The sequence below is a fragment of the Acanthopagrus latus genome, chromosome 24 (genome assembly GCF_904848185.1).
Source record: "Acanthopagrus latus isolate v.2019 chromosome 24, fAcaLat1.1, whole genome shotgun sequence".
NCBI lineage: Eukaryota > Metazoa > Chordata > Actinopteri > Spariformes > Sparidae > Acanthopagrus > Acanthopagrus latus.
The window spans coordinates 8,160,675-8,179,166 of record NC_051062.1 but is presented as its reverse complement, the minus strand read 5'-3'; the positions used below and the strand labels follow the sequence as shown (position 1 = coordinate 8,179,166).

The window sequence follows — 18,492 nt, the reverse complement described above, 5'->3', positions numbered from 1 at the left end:
AGAGTGGATTCGTCGAGCGCACACAGACCTCGCTGAATGCTAAATTTTACATCAGGGTTCGTGAGGGGAAGTGCCTGTTTGATCGAACTACTTTCCCCTGAAGTTTTTCTGCGCAGGTGTAATGTCTGATCTGGTTGTACATGAGGAAAAGATGTTATCATTCTGACATAAGTGGTTTCGGAAATACAGAGCATCCCCATCCTCCATGTATCTTTCATGTTAACAGCAGATGATACAAGCTCAAATATTATATTTCTCTTTCATCTCGTTCAAATTGCATGAATCTCACTAGAGGAAATGGGTGATGTAGATTTGTACATTGCTTTTTCTTTTTTCCCTCCAACATGGAAATTCTCTTTCACTTGAATTTTAAACTTAGTAGTTCCCAAGGAAGCAGCGCTGTGATGGGAAAATGTGTTTCTGGGTTTTAATGTTTCACAGCGTAATATGACTTATTCTCCCGCTGTTTCTTATGGCTCACAGTCAGGAACATGGTGTGTGTGTCTGCGCATGTGTTTTCAATGTGAGAGGGATTCAGGTTGTCCCATTTCTCTGTTTTTTGACAGGAGATGTCCAGCTCCTCAGAGGTGACAGTGAGAAGCAGTGCCAGAGAGGTCGTCCCCACTACAGCCCTCTTTCATAATCAGCAGGAGGTACTGGCTCTTCAGGGCCGCTTACACCAAGAGCTGTAAAGATAAACTGCTAGAGCTGCACTCAGTAGAGTGCATATCTCTGCCCATGAAAAAAAGATATTGCATTGTTAAAAAATTCTAGATAAAAAAAAAAAATCCTTTATCCAGATCTGCACCAAAAGTTAATGGATTCATTCTGGGACAAGATCAGTTAAGCAGTTTTTGTATAATACAACCAACCACCCAACAAACTAACCAACCAACCAACCAACCAACCAATTAGAGCTATTATTTAGCTTAATTTTTTTGGGATATTTTTATTCAAAAACACCTCTTTTATGCATTTAGGAAACACTTTTTAGATGGTCTGCTCTAAAAACTTAAATAATTAAATGAAGTATACTAGGCTGAAAATTACACATAAAAAATGTCCCTTTATCTGAGAACACTGCCAAATGGTCTTTGGTGCTGATTGTTCTCTGAAGGTCTTTTTGTCCTCGTGATGTCCTCTTTGATGATCGCCATAATAATTGATGTGGAATCAGACAAAGGTATGAATAAAATGTGTCCTCAAAAGAGTATTGGATTCTCCTATCTCCGCTCATCAAAGCGTTTTCAAAACCGAATCCTTCTGGGGTTTTTTTATGCCTCCATGCAGATGACGGACATGACCAGAGGCATTATGTTCGCAGGTTGTCCATCCGTCCATCTCATTCTTCTGAATGTGATGTTCAAATGTTTCAGCCATTATTCAACGTGATAACTCTTGAACAGCAACCTGACTTGTCAATCAGGATCTGTTTCTCTAAGCTGCCAACACAGCTGGAGCCTCACCGTTTACAGAACGTCACAGTTCATCAGTGTGAATGCTTATATCGTTCTTATTATAGCCGTCGCTCTTGGTGTGAACAGCCCTTTACCCTAACCATTTGTCCCCTGCTGTATCGTAGCATTTCAACTCTGACAGGCTGCTAATAACCCAGTCTTGTTATCTCAGAACTTTCTGTTGCACTTTACGTGCCCTATATAGAAAATTAGCCTCATGCTAAGCCTTAAACTTCTCACTGATTGAAAACAGTTGGAGGCTTCAGTGCAGTTGCCAGTGTACTAATGATTTGCCATCATCTTTCTACAGGTGATCCGTGATGAAACAGTCCACCATAACAATGTGGCAGCCAGTTACGGAAACCATTTCAATGAAACAGGTTATTCTGCTCATGCTTTTTATTTTGTAATTTGCACGTTTTTATCACAGCATTCTTGTGTCCTGTATATTAATGATTGTTCCTACCGCTGCTGAATAAGGGATGAGCTGGGAAAATGACTGCGGATGATTTTCTATTCAGTGCATAGCAGCAAATCTAATCAGGGCGAAGTCAGGAAGGTAAAATATTGGAAAGTGGAAATTGGGCAATCACCGCTGCATGGTTTCAGAAAATGAAAACTACTCAGGTTTTTAATGAAATGATTTATTTCTCTTTCCAATCCCCCTGAGCTCCCTCACCGAGAATGACTTAATGAGGCAGCCTTCTTCTTGTGTCTAATTCAGTTATGCTCGTCGGAGGAGAGGACCTACCAAAGGTATCCACTCAGGCTTTGAAGCAGCAGTATGAAAAAACGATTGTGGAGGCTGCACCAGCCAAGGAAATTAAGGTAATGATGCTGTCTGTTTATCTAAATAGATGTTAGGTGGGGTGCTTTATGAGAGATCAGTATGAAGATGAGGCCACATCATGAAATCATCAAAAGGAAATTACGCATGCCACAAGTTGATGGAGAATAAATTGGGATGAATAAAAGACGTCATGTCATTACACAAGCCTGCAAGTGAAGTCTGAAAATGCAGACGAAAACAGGGTTTACATTACTGTCAGCAGCTAAAGTGAACCTGAATGAATATTTTAATCAAATCAGTAACATTCATAACAGGAATTGTCCAAGTTTGACAGACTCAAGATGTGTATTTGTGCATTTACATCCAAATTAGGTTTGTTATTTGGTGCTTTTGCTTCCAGCCCTGGAAGTGAAAGTCATAGAAATATCATTCGTCATTATTGTGGGTTGCAAGTTGAACCCTAAATGTTCTTCTTTCCTTAACCAAAACCACTTACAAAAACTACAGGTTGATGTGGATTTCAACCAGTTTCAATGGACACCAGTAAACCAGTCCTCTAAAGCTTCAGCTGCGACAAGCTACAGCACCTCCTCCTCCACTCTAAAGAAGGCCACTGCCTCATCAGTGGCGTCTGCCTCATCAGTGGCTTATGAGACGACAGAGCAATTCCCTCCTCCGCCCTCAAACCTGGTGCAGGAAATCCCAGAGTACGTCTCCTCTGAGCTTCAGGAGTCTGCGTCCCAACATAAGCAGACTGCTCAGAGGGAGCAGTACTTTAAACACAAGAGTATGGCTGAACTGAAGCGCCTGTACAAGCACATTCACCCTGAGGTCCGCAAGAACCTCGAAGAGGACTTCTTGAGTCAGCTCACTGAAGCAGAACTAAAGGACTTGCAAACTGAGCAGGTGGGAGAGGTCCAGCAGGCATGTTATATGTTTGAAAATGACGGCCAAAGTAGGGGATCGAGCCCGGACAGAGAGTCCGTGGAATGGGAGGAAATCCTCAGAGGTGAGGTTCAGTCCGTGCGCTGGATGTTCGAAAACAAGCCTCTGGACACGATCAAAGATGAAACCCCAGATGAGGACGAGGTGAGGAATATCGCTCAGCAGGAAATCATCGCTGGGAAGGATGTCAGATACACAGCTTGGATGTTTGAGACTCAGCCAATGGACGCTCTAGGGACAGAGAGTTCTGATTCAGCAGAGCAGTTAGAAAAATCAGCAGATCTGGCGAAAGGTGACGTCCGCACTGCTACCTGGCTATTTGAGACGCAGCCACTGGATTACCTGAATAAGATCTACCAAGAAGACGAGCAGGAGACAGAAGTTGTCATCACCAAAGACATCGCCGGCGGAGATGTGAAAACTGCAAGATACCTCTTCGAGACCCAGCACCTGGATTCTCTGGGTAAAACAGAAACCATCGAGGAGAGCCACTTCCTGAACCTGAAGTCTGAGCTGGAAGAGATAAAAGGAGACGTGACGACAACCACTCGCATGTTTGAGACCCAGCCCATGTGCGTCATCAGGGGAGATTCAGGTGAGATGCTGGAGATCACCACCATCCGCAGGGAGGAGACTGAGAAAGGAGATGTCAAGACATCACGCTGGATGTTTGAAACCCAGCCTCTGGATCTTATAAACAAAGACCCTGCTAAGGTAAAGCTCATATGTGGCATTTCCATGGAGGACAACACTCAAGGCGGCGTTAACAAAGGCAGGTGGCTGTTTGAGACAAAGACTCTTGACACCATAAAGGATGATGAATGGGAGAGTTCAAGGAAGCAAAGGGAAGAAATAATTGGTGCTGACGTGAGGAAGCACTGTCGGGTGTTCGAGACTCAGCCAATGGACACCCTGAAAGACAACACCAACGCCAGACCTTTACCCTCAGAGGAGATCGTAGGTGGTGATGTTCAGACAGCAAAACATCTGTTTGAAACAGTACCCATGGAAAACCTGAAAGAGCTGCTGGAGGTGGGAAAACTTCAGAAAATGGTTGCATCTGAGGAAGAAAAGGGTGACGTGAGGCATCAAAAGTGGGTCTTTGAAAGCCAGCCGCTGGAGAATATAAGGGAAGAGAAGAAGGAGTATACAAGAACTGTGAATGTTGAAGCTCTCGACAAAGGCGATGTGACGAACTATAAAGAAAGGTTTGAAAGCATGGATTTAAGCAAGTGTGAGGGAACACAGAAAATTCAAGTGGAAGGCGTCACCAGTGGATCCGTCAAATCTAACAGAGTCCTCTTTGAATCCACCCCGATGTACGCGATGCAAGACAGCTCCGGCCATTACCACGAGGTGAAGACAGTGAGGCGTGAGGAGATTGTGAAGGGAGACGTGCGCAGCTGCAGGTGGATGTTTGAAACTCGTCCCATTGATGAGTTTGACGAAAGCATCAATAAGTTTCAGATCATCAAAGGTATATCCAAGCAGGAGATCGAGTCAGGGGACGTCAAAACAGCAAAGTGGTTGTTTGAAACGCAGCAGCTTGACGCAATTAAATGTTTCAGTGAGGAGGAAGAGCAGAAAACTAAGGAAGATGTTGAAATTGAGAAGGGAGATGTCAAGACCTGTAGGTGGCTGTTTGAGACTCAGCCAATGGATGTTCTGTATGAAAAGGTGGCAAGGAGCGAGGCCGATGTCGAGGAAGTGCAAAGAGGGGATGTCAAAACGTGCACTTGGCTCTTTGAGACCCAGACGCTCGACAACATTCGCGATCATACAGAATCTGAGTCCGAGACCATTCTGAAAACCTGCACGGTAAAGCAAGAGGACGTCCAAGGCAAGGATGTGCGCCTGGCCCGCTTCCTCTTCGAAACCGAGAACCTTGAAAACATCACAGGCGAGGACAGCGGTTCCTTCAGGAGGGTTACGGAAATCGACGTCCAGTCAGGAGACGTATCCAGGATGAAGTACATCTTCGAGAATCGCTCCTCTGACATCATGAGCTCCACCTCGGAGGAGACGATGCAGAGGTTGAAGACACAGCAGGTGGAGGACATCCAGAAGGGAAACGTGGTCAACTGCACCTGGAAGTTCGAGAATCAGCCGATTGATGCCATCCGCGACGAAGTGAGGGAAGTGCGCACCGTGACTGATGTGCAGGGGGGCGACGTCAACAAAGGCCGCTTCATTTTCGATACGTACTCTCTGGATCAAATTAAAGAGGAGTCCACGGAGACTGAGATTTCTAAACTCACAAGTATCTTTAGAGATGAAGTCGAGAGGGGAGATGTGAAAAATTACACCATGATGTTTGAAAGTCAGCCGCTGTATGCTATCCGTGACAAAGAGGGCCATTACCATGAAGTTACTACAGTTACTAAGGAAGAAATCATGCGAGGAGATGTGGTGGGAGCCCGATGGCTGTTTGAGACGAAGCCATTGGATTCAATCAGAGATTCAGAGGAAGTTTATGTCATTAAAGCTGTCACTGAGGAAGGCATCAACAAAGGAGACGTCAGCTCCGCGAGGTGGAAGTTTGAAACGCAACCTCTGGATGAAATTACGGAAGAAATCAAAGTCAGGTCGAAGACAGTTGCAGACATCCAAGGTGGCGATGTGAAAACAAATAAACAGAGATTTGAGACCGATGAGATGTCTCAAAAGTACATCAGAACTGTTAGTGTGAGCGAAATCCAAAAGGGCGATGTCAGATCCGCCACATGGATGTTTGAAACGCGCACAATTGATGATATCCGCGGTGAAGGCGCTGAGTACGACGGCATGGAGAGAGTGACAAAAGAGGAAGTAATGAAAGGGGATGTCAAACAGTCTGTGTGGCTGTTTGAGAAGCAGCCTCTTGACAGTATCAAGGAGAGTGACGGCACCGAGCGTGTTGTCACAAAGGAGGAAATCCCACAGGCTGATGTGAAGACAACAACATGGCTATTTGAAACAACTCCGTTTGCTGATTTCAATGAGAGCAGGACGGAAAGAACAGAAATAATTGGAAAAAGCATCAAAGAGACACTTGAGGAGCTTTACAGTCAGAAAATGGTGGACTCACAAGGTATCCTCATTGAGGCGGATGAGATCGGCGACGTCCGCATGGCAAAGTATAAACTCATGAGCCAGGAGGCTCCACAGATCCAAAAAGAAGAGATTATCAGAGGAGATCTGAGCAACATAATGATGAACCTCCTAAACCGCAGGGAGATCACTGAAAGGGGGATAACTATTGATAAAGAGGAGCGGGGGAACATCAACACCACTGTGAAGCAGCTGTTCAATCAGGAAAGGGGAGACAACGTTGAGAAAGAGGAAATTATCCGTGGTGACATTCAAGAGGCAATAAACAATCTGCTCAAGAACGAGGGCTCCTCCAAGCGTGGCATTCTGATCCAAGAGGATGAGAAAGGAGACGTGAGGATGACTATCTACTCCCTCTTGAATAAAGACGAGAGGGCCAGCATGGAGAAGGAGGATATCGTTCAAGGTAACGTAAGCAGAACCCTTCACCGTCTTCTGTCCAACTCGGGGGACGAAGAATCAAAAAAGATAAAGATCGGAGAAATGGAGAGGGGCAACGTCAGCTTTTACTCCACGTGTATTGAATCGGGAGCCTTGGATTACCTGAAGCAGCTCCAGTTCGAGCATGATGAAGGCGAGGAAAAGGTGGAAAAGGAGCGCATCATCGGTGGTGACATCGAGGAGACTAAAATGCTGCTGCGGAGGAATCAGCAGCAGATAGGTCGCACAGTAGCAGAGGACGATATAGTTCCTGGAGACGTCCACAGCACTGTTAAAGTCTTCATGATGGAGCCTAGTGTGACCTTCAGAAACCTCGAGAAAAAGGACATTGTGAAAGGTGACCTCAGCGCGGCCCTGGATTCACTGACGCAAGCCATTAATCAGAAAGTGGTGATAGAGAAAGAGGAGGTGGTGAAGGGAGACATACCCACGACTTTGAAGTCTCTGGTGGAGGCCCAGCATCAAGCCAAAGAAATGGAAAAGCCTGAAATCGTCAGGGGAGACATCAGAGGCGCTCTCGAGTCACTGGAGAAATCTGCAACCACCACCACTGCAGAGGCGACTGTTGAGGACTTAGTGCCAGGTGATATCAAAGGGACCCTGAGGTCCCTGGAGGAGGCCAAGCAAGCTGTGAAAGAGGTCGAAAAAGAGGAGATTGTCAAAGGAGACATCCACACGGCCATGCAAAGTTTACACGAGGCATCGAGTGAGAAAAAGATTTACCAGCATCAAGTGAGCGAACAGGGGGATGTTAAAGGAACCATCCAACTTTTTCTGGAGCCAACGACTCCCCCGAGTGCGCGGCGCAGGGGGAGCGTCGAAGGAGACGTGAGAACGTCCATAAAATCTCTTTATGAAGGGCAGGAGACGACGCAGATGGAAAAAGAGGAGGTCGTGAAAGGGGATGTTCAAGGGACGATAAAGTGTTTAATGGAAAGAAAACAGCATTCAAATCCAAAACGTATGTATGCCCACAAGAAAGCAAAAGTGCCTGTGAAAAATCCATTAAGTGTGAAGCAGGTGGAGCACGAATGCTTACACGAAGCCAAGAGTGAGAGTGGAGCAGGAAATCCAGCCCCCGCTGTGAAAAACCTCTCTGTGAGCGGTGAGTCACAGAGGCACAACGAAAGCAAATCAGTGAAAACACAGGTAATAACCCAGGAGGACCACTCCGCCACTGTAGCCAAAACAGACAATACTACTGTGGCCACTCAACAGAGGAGCATGAAAGAGCAGAAACCGAAAGCGCCGCCCCCACAGAAAATACAAGCTCCTAAGCCTATTATGGTGAAGAATAAACAAACTGCGAGCGATGATCAAACGGAGACTAAAACAGCTGACGTGAGTGTGATGAAAGAGGTGCAAAACACATCACAGACGAGTGTTTCAAACAAGCAAACGCGTGAGACAAAGACAATCAAACAGGTACAGACGACAGTGACGGAGAAGACTGTCGTGCATAAGCAGAGCGTATCAGAGCAAACGTCTCAGAAGCAAACAGAGAACAAGGCTCTCGCACAGAGGCAGAACATCAAAAACATGAAGAGTGACTGCCGTAACCTTGACACAAGAGGGAAAGGTATGATCAAAAAGGTGAAGCCGGAAATACACTTCCCCCCTCCACCCTCCTCGCCGCCTCCTCCCTCCGAGTCCGAGCTCTCCCTCCCTCCGCCGCCGTCCCCAGTGCTGGAGAGCCCAGCATCATCCCGGCCTTCGATCATGAGGCAGGACAGCGACCTGCCACCTCCTCCACCTCTGCCTCCCATGGAATGCATGAAGTCAGAGCAGGATTTTTTCCCCCCTCCTCCACCTCCTCCGCCTCCAGCCTCTGCGGGAGGTCAAGACTTTCTCCCGCCGCCTCCCTCACAGCAAGAGCTTAATGCAATGCCCCAGCCTCCCTCTGCAAAGCTGGTGAAACCCACCGGCAAGCCTTTGTTCAAAGTGCCCAAGCAGCCGGAGGCGCCACAGCAGCTCATACAAGTTAAACCAAAATGGCAGAAAAAGCAGCCAGCTCCTCCACCAGCTCCAGCTCCAGCTCCAGCTCCTCCACCAGCTCCAGCTCCTCCACCAGCTCCAGCTCTGGCTCCAGCTCCAGCTCCTCCACCAGCTCCAGCTCCAGCTCTGGCTCCGGCTCTGGCTCTGGCTCCAGCTCCACCTCTGCTCCCTCCTGATCAAGATACAAAAGTCCTTAAAGAAGAAGCTAAAGTTCAGGAAGTGAAAAAGGAAACAACCCGACATATTGAAACAAACACAAAGATTCAGACTGAATCAGCAACAAAAATACCAAGCATCCCGTCCATGAAGCCAATCCAAAAAGAAAGCCCGCAGCCTCCTAAAAAAGTATTTATTCCTCCGATTAAACTGCCTCCAGCTCCCGAACCTGCACCGGCGCCAAAGCCGAGACCTTATGCTCGCAAATTTAAAACCCCTCTCATGCTCGCCGAGGAAAGGTTCCGGCAACAAAGGGTGGAGAAAGAGGAGATACAGAGGAGTAACGTCACGACTCCCACTTCCCCGCCAATTAATAATTTCTCCTCCGCTGAGTTTTCTGAAACACAGAGCGCTCAGAAAGAAGTAACTGCGGAAGTGACAAAAGCAAAGACCGAGGAGGCTAAAATCATGTCCAAAGAAGTATCAGCACAAGAACCACCTGCCAAGAAAGCCCCTTCACAGATCCCTTTGAGCAAGCCCTCGATTTCAGTGGTGAGTAAGAAATCAGCCTCAAACGTGTCCTCTGAAAAAACACTCGCCTCAGCTGAGGTTAAAAAGAGTCAAAATGCACCAAAGAATCAGCCTGTTTCTGTTTCTCAGTCTCATCGCGAGGCCTCAAATATGGACGTCCACTCAAGCTCGAATGTGGCCACCTCTTCCGTCACGGAGCAGCAGCAGTTTATTAAGAAATCCAGCACCAAGTCTATCGCCGCCACACAGAGTGCTGTCCAGGAAAATGTAAATCTTCAAAGCCAGGCGGCGGTCACATTGAGAGCCGAGGATGTAAAGAATATTAATGCGCCTCTGACACAGGAGGGAAAGATGAGTCCCTTTCAACCAACTAAAATTCCAAAGGTAGCACCAACCTTCAAGGTGAAAACCTTTAAGATGCCAGCGGAGAAGAAAGAGGATAAATGTGAGAGTGTCGGGCAAAAGGAGTCGACGAAAAGTGAAACGCTTTCGCAGCAAGAGAAATGTGACGTGTCGCAGAAATGCGAAACAAAAGTCAATCAGGAGAGCAGCCAGCTGTCGTCAGCGAGGACTGAGGTGAGGACAGAAATGAAAGTAAAAGAGAAGAAAAGCCAGATGACCTTACCTATAAAGGAGGCTGAAATGGAGGTTCACATGAAAAAGGGAAAGCAGGTGCACAAGAACGTCACTGAAGTGAGCGTGTCATCGTCCGTTACTGCTTCAATGCCGAAGACGGCTAAAATAACATCTGCAGGGAGTCATCAAGGACAAGGCCAGGCATCTGTCTCTCACAGCAAGCACAGCATGAAGACGGAGCACATTCAAAGGCACGAGGAGGTGGTGGTGACGGAGAGTGTGCAGCAGAGCCTTCACAGGCAAGAGGCCGTTCAGATGCAAACGACGCCGCGAGCCGCAGAAACAAACAAAGCGCCGATAAAGGCAGCAAAGCACAAAGGTGAGCCCAGGGATGTGTCTGTGAGAGGGACGGGGAAAGCGGCGCGTAAAGATGCCGCTGATTCAGAAGAAATCACAGACTTAGAGAAATGTAATGTCATGCAGAAGCTGCTCGCACAGATAAAAGAGCTCGAGGGCTCACAGAGCAAAATAGACTCCAACGCTGTCAGGACGATTATAAGTGAATTCCCTGACTGGGCGATGGGCTCGGATGAGAAGAGGAATTTAAGTGAGATCGCGAAACAGCAAAGTAAGAAGAAGTTGAAAGAGATGGTGGTCTATGTGAGAAATATTGTTCAGGCAAAGCTCACTTTTTTCGGGGATAACTTGACAGCCGCGGTCAAGCAGGAAAAAGAGAAACAGGAACCTCCTGCGCCACCGCCGGTGCCTCCGAAACCAGAGGCGAAAGTTTCAAGTGGAGCAACGGCGATGATATCAAAGATTAGCATCGGATCATCCAAGACTGAAAAGAAGGTGGTGGAGGAGAAAACGTCGCTTCACGGGAGCAAAATCTATCAGGAGCGGAGCGAGGCGGCGGATCAGAGGAGAGTGTCGTCCCCGCTGGCGAGCATCCGCACGCCATCACCTACTTTCATCAGCATCGAGTCCAGAAGGGTGGACTCGCCGCTCAGACCGACTCCCTCTCCTCCGCCCTACAAATCAGTCGGGACTCCTCCGCCTCCCCCTCGCAAGTCATACACGCCCACATCTGCCGTCAGCAGGGCCACGCCGTCTCCCACCATGAGCCGCTCGGAGAAGCTGATGAAACTGAGGGACACCACCTCCAAGCTTTCTCGCGGCATCACCCCACCGCCTCCCGTGCCGGTGCCGGAGTTCTTTGTAGCTGAAAGGGAACAATCATCCCCGTTTGGCTACAGGGATACTCACATAGAGAGGAGTGAGCAAGGACTGATGGAGGTGGCAGAAATGGGGGACTCCATGATGACTGTGAGGGACAAAAAGTCGTTCTTTGAGGAGGCGCAAAAGGCCGAGGTGACCAAGGTGTACATTCGGAAGGATCCGATCGATATCCCCGAACGTTTGGGACCTGACGCTGAGGATGGCGCCGAGAGTGTGTCTATCGACCTCCTGAAGGAGGATCTCCCAAGAGTTGATCTGTCCAAGCTGGTTAACAGATTTGAATCTCCAAAACCAAAAGTCTACGCCAGAAAAGATCCCATTGTGATCTCCGAGAGGCTTGGGAGTGATGCCGAGGACGCAGAGGCTGACCCACACACCCCAAAAACTGAAGAAATCCCGACGTTCAACGTGAAGGCGATAAAGGATGTGTTCGAGACGGGGGAGCACAGCTCTCAGGCAGCCCGAGAGCTCAGAGAGCAAATAGAGCGGAGGGAACCTGAATCGACTTATCCCGAGCCCGTCGGTCACTCTGAAATGACAGCAGTCACTGAGCAATTCTGCAGCGTCGACGACTTCGGAAACATGACAAGGGAGACGAGGAGTGAGATGCATTCTGGGAGCACGGTGACCCGCGGCAGCCCTCCGTCCTACGCTGACGTGGTGCGAGGCAGCGTTCCGACTGTCGCCGTGCCCCCCGAGGCCTCCACCGAGGAGCTGCTGAGAAACTTCCAGCAGTCGTGGGCCGAGAGCCAAGGAGTCTTCCAGAACCTGGGCTTCAGTGTCACAGAGCAGAGGACGTCGCAGATTGTAACGCGCCAGCAGGAGACTGTCGTGACGGGTAAACCGAGCTGTGCGGCATGAGGATACTAAACAGGAGTGACGGTGTGTTTAACATGTTTTCAGTGTGAGAACTCTAAAGGCACCATCTGCATTGTGTGGAAAGTAAAAGACACATTAACATTTGTCTGACAGTGTTGTTTATGCCACGTGACGCGCTTTGATGCGTGTTCTCTGATTCGGAACGTTCGCACCAAAGCTCGGCGCGGCTTGCTTGTTTACGTCCTGTCACTTTTCACACGTTTTAATATTCACAAGCTACACTTTGTCCTGTTTATTCATACCTCTGATGTGTGAGGCTGGCGATGAAGCCAACATATTGAACTAATATTTCCTGGGTGCGCTGTACTGTTCTCACAGCGACAGACAGCTTTGAAATGTCTTCACCGGGGAGAAAACAATGCTTAAATTTCTTTTATACGCTGCACTTGAAGATATGGTTTTCTTCTTTGGTTCCTTGTTTATTAAGTACATTCTAAAATAAAGTCCCTTTGGAAAAAACACAGATGTTATGACATTTCAATAGCTTCAATAACGAGCCATTTTAGACAAATAACTGCACTTCTAATGGAGATACTAATTGTGCATTTTTCTATTGTGAAGGATCAACAGTGGGTAAAACACTGAAATACTGCACTTTAATTTTGTTTGCTGTCGCCCCTCATAACACAGTTGAATTAAGGTTTGCGTTGTCCTTTTTGGTTATCTCCTAATCGCATCTCAGTTTCCTGGAAAGAGACGTATAATTTGATAGCAATTATAGATGGAAAATATTGCTCCTTTTCAACCCAGGAAGATATTTATTCATTCTTCTTTTATATTGCGGAGTGTTGTTATCTCTCCGTGTTAAATTGTAATTTGTGATAATTTACATCAACAGTTATAAAACCTTTTGAAAGAGTAAATGTCACAATCAACAGTTCCACACACTAAACGTGTCACAGATAAACATGCAGACGTACTTAAAGCCACTGGTCCCAGAGAGTCTTGAGAATCAACGGATATTCACTGTTCAGCAAAAGTTGTAGTCTTACTTTAATGGGTAACTTCACCAATTTTACACATTAAATAGTGTTTACTAATCTTGAAGAGTACAACTGCATATGTGGAAAAAGAAATAGCAAAAAAGCCTTTTGCTGCTCCAGAGGAAGCTGCATGTAATCTGATTAACTCCCTCCAGTGATGTCACTCAGTTGCACTGTGGGTAATGTGGGCACCAGGACGAATGTGTTTATTTAAAAGATACAATGTGTTTGGTTCTGCTGTTTTGATTTTGATCATTTGTGTGTCTCTAATGAGGAGACACCAATTGACTGCCTTTCAGAACCTGGTGCCTACATTACCCACAATGCATCTTAGCCACTGCGTGACAGCACTGGAGGCAATTTATGCGATTACATGCCGCTTCGTCTGGTGCCACAGCCGTCAAGATAATTAGAATGAATGAATTTGAAAAGTAACAACCAAACCTATTTATGTAGCTCTTTCCAGGAAATTTCCTCAAAAATTTAAAGGAATTTGCAAATCTGTCTGTTAAAATCATCTCTCTTTTTTTTTTTTTGCAGAAAATTCGAGTTCCAGAGTCCGAACTGTGCCGGGTGTGTCGGAAGCGGGTGTATCCCATGGAGTCGCTGATTGCAGACAAACAAAACTTCCATAAAAGCTGCTTTCGCTGTGAACACTGCAAAGGCAAATTAAGGTGCAGCCCTTTTGCAGAGCTGAAGCATCCACATGGTTTCTCTTCGCCCTAACTTTAACCTCTCTTTTCTTTCTTTTTTTCCCAAATAGCCTTGGCAACTATGCCTCTCTCCATGGACGAATGTACTGCACGCCACACTACAAGCAACTGTTCAAGTCCAAAGGAAATTATGATGAAGGATTCGGACAGAAACCGCACAAAGAACTCTGGAATAATAAGACCCCGGCTGAAAAGACAAAAGTCAAATCACCAACACCTGAAAAGAAAGTCATGGATTCCAGATATTCCACTGTCCAGAGCCCGTTAGTTACTCAGGAGAACGACATAAACAAAGATGAAAACAGAAGAGCCTCCAGCAAGATTTCTGTGGTGTGGCCTCCTCAATCAGATTCTCCAAAGAAATCCTTCGCCATCGAGGAGGAGCTGAAGCTGGTTAAGCCATCGTGGCCCCCGAAGGAGGTCTCAGCTCAGGAAAATGAACACCTAAATCAGCGTGTGATGCCTTCATTAAAAGAGACTGATACCCCCGCAGCGAAAGTGCAAAATGGGCCAGAAGAAAATGATAAGGTGGAAGAAAGTGATACTGTGAGAAAGCCTGAAGAGCCTGAAGCGCCGGCCTCCCCTGCAGCAGCCGCCGAGGAGCAGATGAGTGGTACCCCCTCTCGAGAGGAGTCAAACAGTGGCTCTGAGGCTGTGGCACAAGTGGGTCCAGAAATGGACTCTGAAGTGCACACTGGAGTGGAAGAGGCAGAACAGAGCGAGAGGGATGAAAGCATGAGGGATGTGGAGAAAAGTGCAGAGAGGGTGGAAGAAGTGAAAGTAAATGGACATGACGGGCAGACAGAAAGTGCAGTGGGAGAGAAGGGAAGCCAGGAGGAGCTAGATAAAGGAAATAATGAAGGCTTGAACAATGGGGAGGCGGTAAAGGTCACATTAATAGATGGGGAGGCGGCGGCAGGACAGGTGCTGAATGCTAACTCCAACAATAATAACAATAATGACGGCTGGTTCCAAGGGGATGAGGGAAGTCAGTCACTCTTTCTGATAGATACAACTCCAGCAACAGATTCCTTCCAAGCTGATCAGTGTGAAGAATCAAAATGGATGCCAAGTGAAGTGCTGCAATTGGCACAGAGTGAGGATGCTTTCGTGCCAGCGGGTGCCAAATGCGCTGAAGCCACAGACTGCTACTCAGACACAAATTTCTTCACGGAGACAGCCGAGGGGACTGTCAGAAACGAGGCCACCGAGCCAAAGATTAGCGCATCGAGCTTCCTGGAGGACATTTTCGCCGGCCTGAGCACCAGCAGCTCCAGCCTGCTATCTGATTTCCAATCCGACATCTTCAGTCGATCTGCCGGGGAGACGCCTCTGGGGTCGACGCTTGATGACCTTTTGGATTTCGGGATGGAGGCGAGCGAAAAGGCGGGAAATATGACAGGAAAGGACGGCACTTCTCTGTGGGCGGACGACGGAGACGACGGTGCCCTGACAGTGGAGGAGCAGATCAAGAGGAACAGATACTACGACGATGACGACAGCGACTCTTGAATTCAGCCCAATCAGCTAATAAGCAATGTAATTTCATATCTGTGTCCATGGAGAGATGAACTGCCCTGATTTAATCTAGTGTTTTTGTACTGAGTTTTAAAAATGAATCTGCTCTTCTATTCAATATTTAGCTTTCTTTGTTTGATGCTGATTGAATGCACCTGGTGTGCAGAGAGATGGATATTTCTTCTTGAACGTTACTTAGTATGCATATCTGATCTACACAAGGCTGCATTATTTAAAGTGGCACTATGTAGTATTTACAATGTTAATGAGGTAATGATACAAACTCAGAAATATGATTTTTTTTTTTGTCCTTAACTGAATAAACAAGCCCTTCTCAGAGGAAAATCCCCAGGACTGTGTTTGAAGCAAGAAAGGTGGCGGGGTCCGCCAAATGTAAACAAAGTTTAAAAAAAAGAAATCAGTCACTGAAGAGCTTTCTCCTCTAATTAAAAAGTCTTCCACAAAACTACATAGTGCATCTTTAATGAACTGTTCTCCTTTAATCAAATGGCTGCCAGCTTTCTTTTATGTCTGAATAAAAGAGGTTTTTCCTTTAATTTCATTTCTATTATGTCTTCCGGTTTAAATAAAGCTTCATGAACTCAACGATATACGACTTTTTAATCAGTGAGAGCACAGACACGCAGGAGCAGCGGTGGCGCTCGGCTGCGTCTCCTTTGTGCGGCCAGCGAGTTTGATCTATGGCCTACCTCGATAACACAGTCCGGCTGAGATCTCTTCGGCGAAAGGCCGTATTGATTTCCACTGATAGAGCAGGCCTGCTGTAGGAGCTACAGATTTTTCCATTAGGTCGTTTTTGTCACCACTTGACAGATTTTTTACCCCCCCTCCCATTTCTCACTTACAGCTCGGGTAATCGGCTGCAAAGAGAATATTCTGCAGTGTTAATTACACCAGCGGAAAACTGTGCTTCAGTGTCAGGAAAGTGATGGCTGTACAAATTCGGGTGCGGGTCATGTAACATTGTGCTGACACTTCCCTTAAGTTTGGGGAACAATGTTGCTGGTTCGCTAATTCAGAATCTGTTTCTGAAATGCTGTTTGGCACCTTTTTAATTGGGCCATTTTTTTTTTTTTTCTCCTCCAACTTTTCATTGACAATCCAAAGTAGATGCAGTTTCGTACATTTTTAATCGCCTCACCCTCCTGCCAAGCAATTACACACCCAAACAACTGTCACATCCGGTCAGGATAGGCAACAGATGATAAAACTGCCCAGTTTATGATGCCCAGAATGGTGCTAAATCTTGCAATGAAGCTGCACATTTATCTGTAAGCCAGCTAGGGTGTTATATTGTTCCTCAAATTTGGCATTACGACAATTGCCATCTTGGATTTTTGGAGCCAGAAGGGGTCATATTTGAACAAGAGGGGGCAGCTGGGGAGGATATCATGACTGGTAGGATCCTTTATTCTCTACCTTACTCTAAATGTGGGCCATCATTTTCAGTATGAACATCATGCTGTGTTTAAGAGGAGTTTAAACCATAAACTCGTTAGAAAACTGTTGACTAAGGCGATAAATCAAATGAGAAGTAGGGTCATTTTCTCATAAGCTTTCATACAATCTGACTTCTTCTGATGAGACCAGTGGAGTAGCCCCCTGCTGACCATTCACACCTGCACTGTGCACCTGTCAGACCCAAAGGCTACATCCACATTGTATCGTCCATGATGTCTCCAGAGGAAGCTGTGTGATAAACTGCCTCGAGTGATGTCACTTGGGTCAGCGTCAGGCGGATCTCAAGACTACGAGTTTGAAAGTGAAGTCTGGAGATTTCAGCAGTTGTGTTGCATTGTGGGTAATACTGTCTGTACCAGGATTTTACAAGGAGGAGCAGTTTATCGTTTGCTGTTCACTGCTCTTTGGGTTTGATAAATCCAGTGCACGGTGGGAAGTAATGTCATTATAATTCAGCTCAACTGGTGGCAAAGTCAGGAGGGTTGGAGGCAATAGTGTGATAACAGCAGTCGCCATGATAGTTCAGACTAATCCCTGATTCAAAGCAGTGCTCCTGGGTTCAATCTGAGTGGGGACTTCTCCTGCATCACTGCCCCTCTCACTGCTCGCTCATTTTCTCTGAAGTCTCCAATACAATGCAAAAAATACTAAAAATGAAGACTTTTCATGTGTGTGTTACTATCACGACATTACACCTGAGCAAGGAAACACTGTTTAGTGAAACATGTAGTATCCGTGGTAGATAACAAGTTCTTCTGCAGCACACACTGTGTATGAGCAGGTGTGGGGAGGAGGAGGGATTTAAGACAACATCTAATGATTAGTTTCATTATCAGTCAATCTGCCAATTATGTTTCCAATTAACAGATTCATCAGTTATGAAGGGACGAGTGTATGAAACGCTCCTATCAATTTCCCAAAGTTGAATGTGACATCGTCAAAGTGATTGATTGGTGCGACCGAATGATAAAAGAACAGCGCTAAGATAATTAGTTTCCCGTATTAAAAGACCAAAGAAGCCGTCAATAAGTAAGAAATACCAGTGAGGGAGGAAATATTCACACACCACACTGCGAAATCACTCCACTACGAGTAAAAGTCAAGGATTGAAAATGTTACTCAGGTAAAAGTATGTAAGTAAAAGCAGTAAAATGTACTTAAAGTAGAAGAACTCCCCCGTGACTATTATTGTCTCTATTGATCCCTCCATTGATTGATTGAAAACAGTAATTAAAAAGCCATCATAATTACCCTTAGTGACACTTTTGCAATATTTCCTAAGTTGCATTATGGGTAATGTTGGCACCAGATTTTGACAACCGCACACTGCACTACAACATTGTTGAAAAAAACCCATTAATCAAAATTGAAACATCAGACTGATCTTATTTTAGATTTCTTGTATTCGTCTTCCTTCCTAAACCCTGGTGCCTACATTACCCACAATGCACCCGCTCCACTGAGTGACATCACTGGGGGCAAACTCGGAAATATGTATCTTTCTTTTTAGTCAATCATGAAAACAAAGACAGTTTGAAGACACATGGTACAGAAATGATTTGGGAGATGCACCTAAGCGCCTACATTACCCACAGTGCAAGTTAGAGTGACATCACTGGAGGTAATCATCGGATTACATGCAGCCCCCTCTGGAGCCATAAAATACTTTATAATACCCTGTTTTCATATATGCAGTA

General features: G+C 46.2%; 1 protein-coding gene across 1 annotated transcript in view; it reads left to right on the top strand.

Moving 5' to 3' along the window:
- Positions 1 to 13,987, top strand: part of xirp2a (xin actin binding repeat containing 2a) — a 78,916-nt gene extending 64,929 nt beyond the window's left edge. Inside the window, exons 10-15 of the mRNA XM_037090443.1 lie at positions 567 to 653; positions 1,768 to 1,837; positions 2,182 to 2,285; positions 2,755 to 12,058; positions 13,623 to 13,756; positions 13,846 to 13,987. Coding sequence (XP_036946338.1) covers positions 567 to 653; positions 1,768 to 1,837; positions 2,182 to 2,285; positions 2,755 to 12,058; positions 13,623 to 13,717 — 9,660 coding nt within the window. The 3' untranslated portion in view covers positions 13,718 to 13,756; positions 13,846 to 13,987. The remainder of the gene's footprint in view (positions 1 to 566; positions 654 to 1,767; positions 1,838 to 2,181; positions 2,286 to 2,754; positions 12,059 to 13,622; positions 13,757 to 13,845) is intronic.
- Positions 13,988 to 18,492: the final 4,505 nt, after the last annotated feature.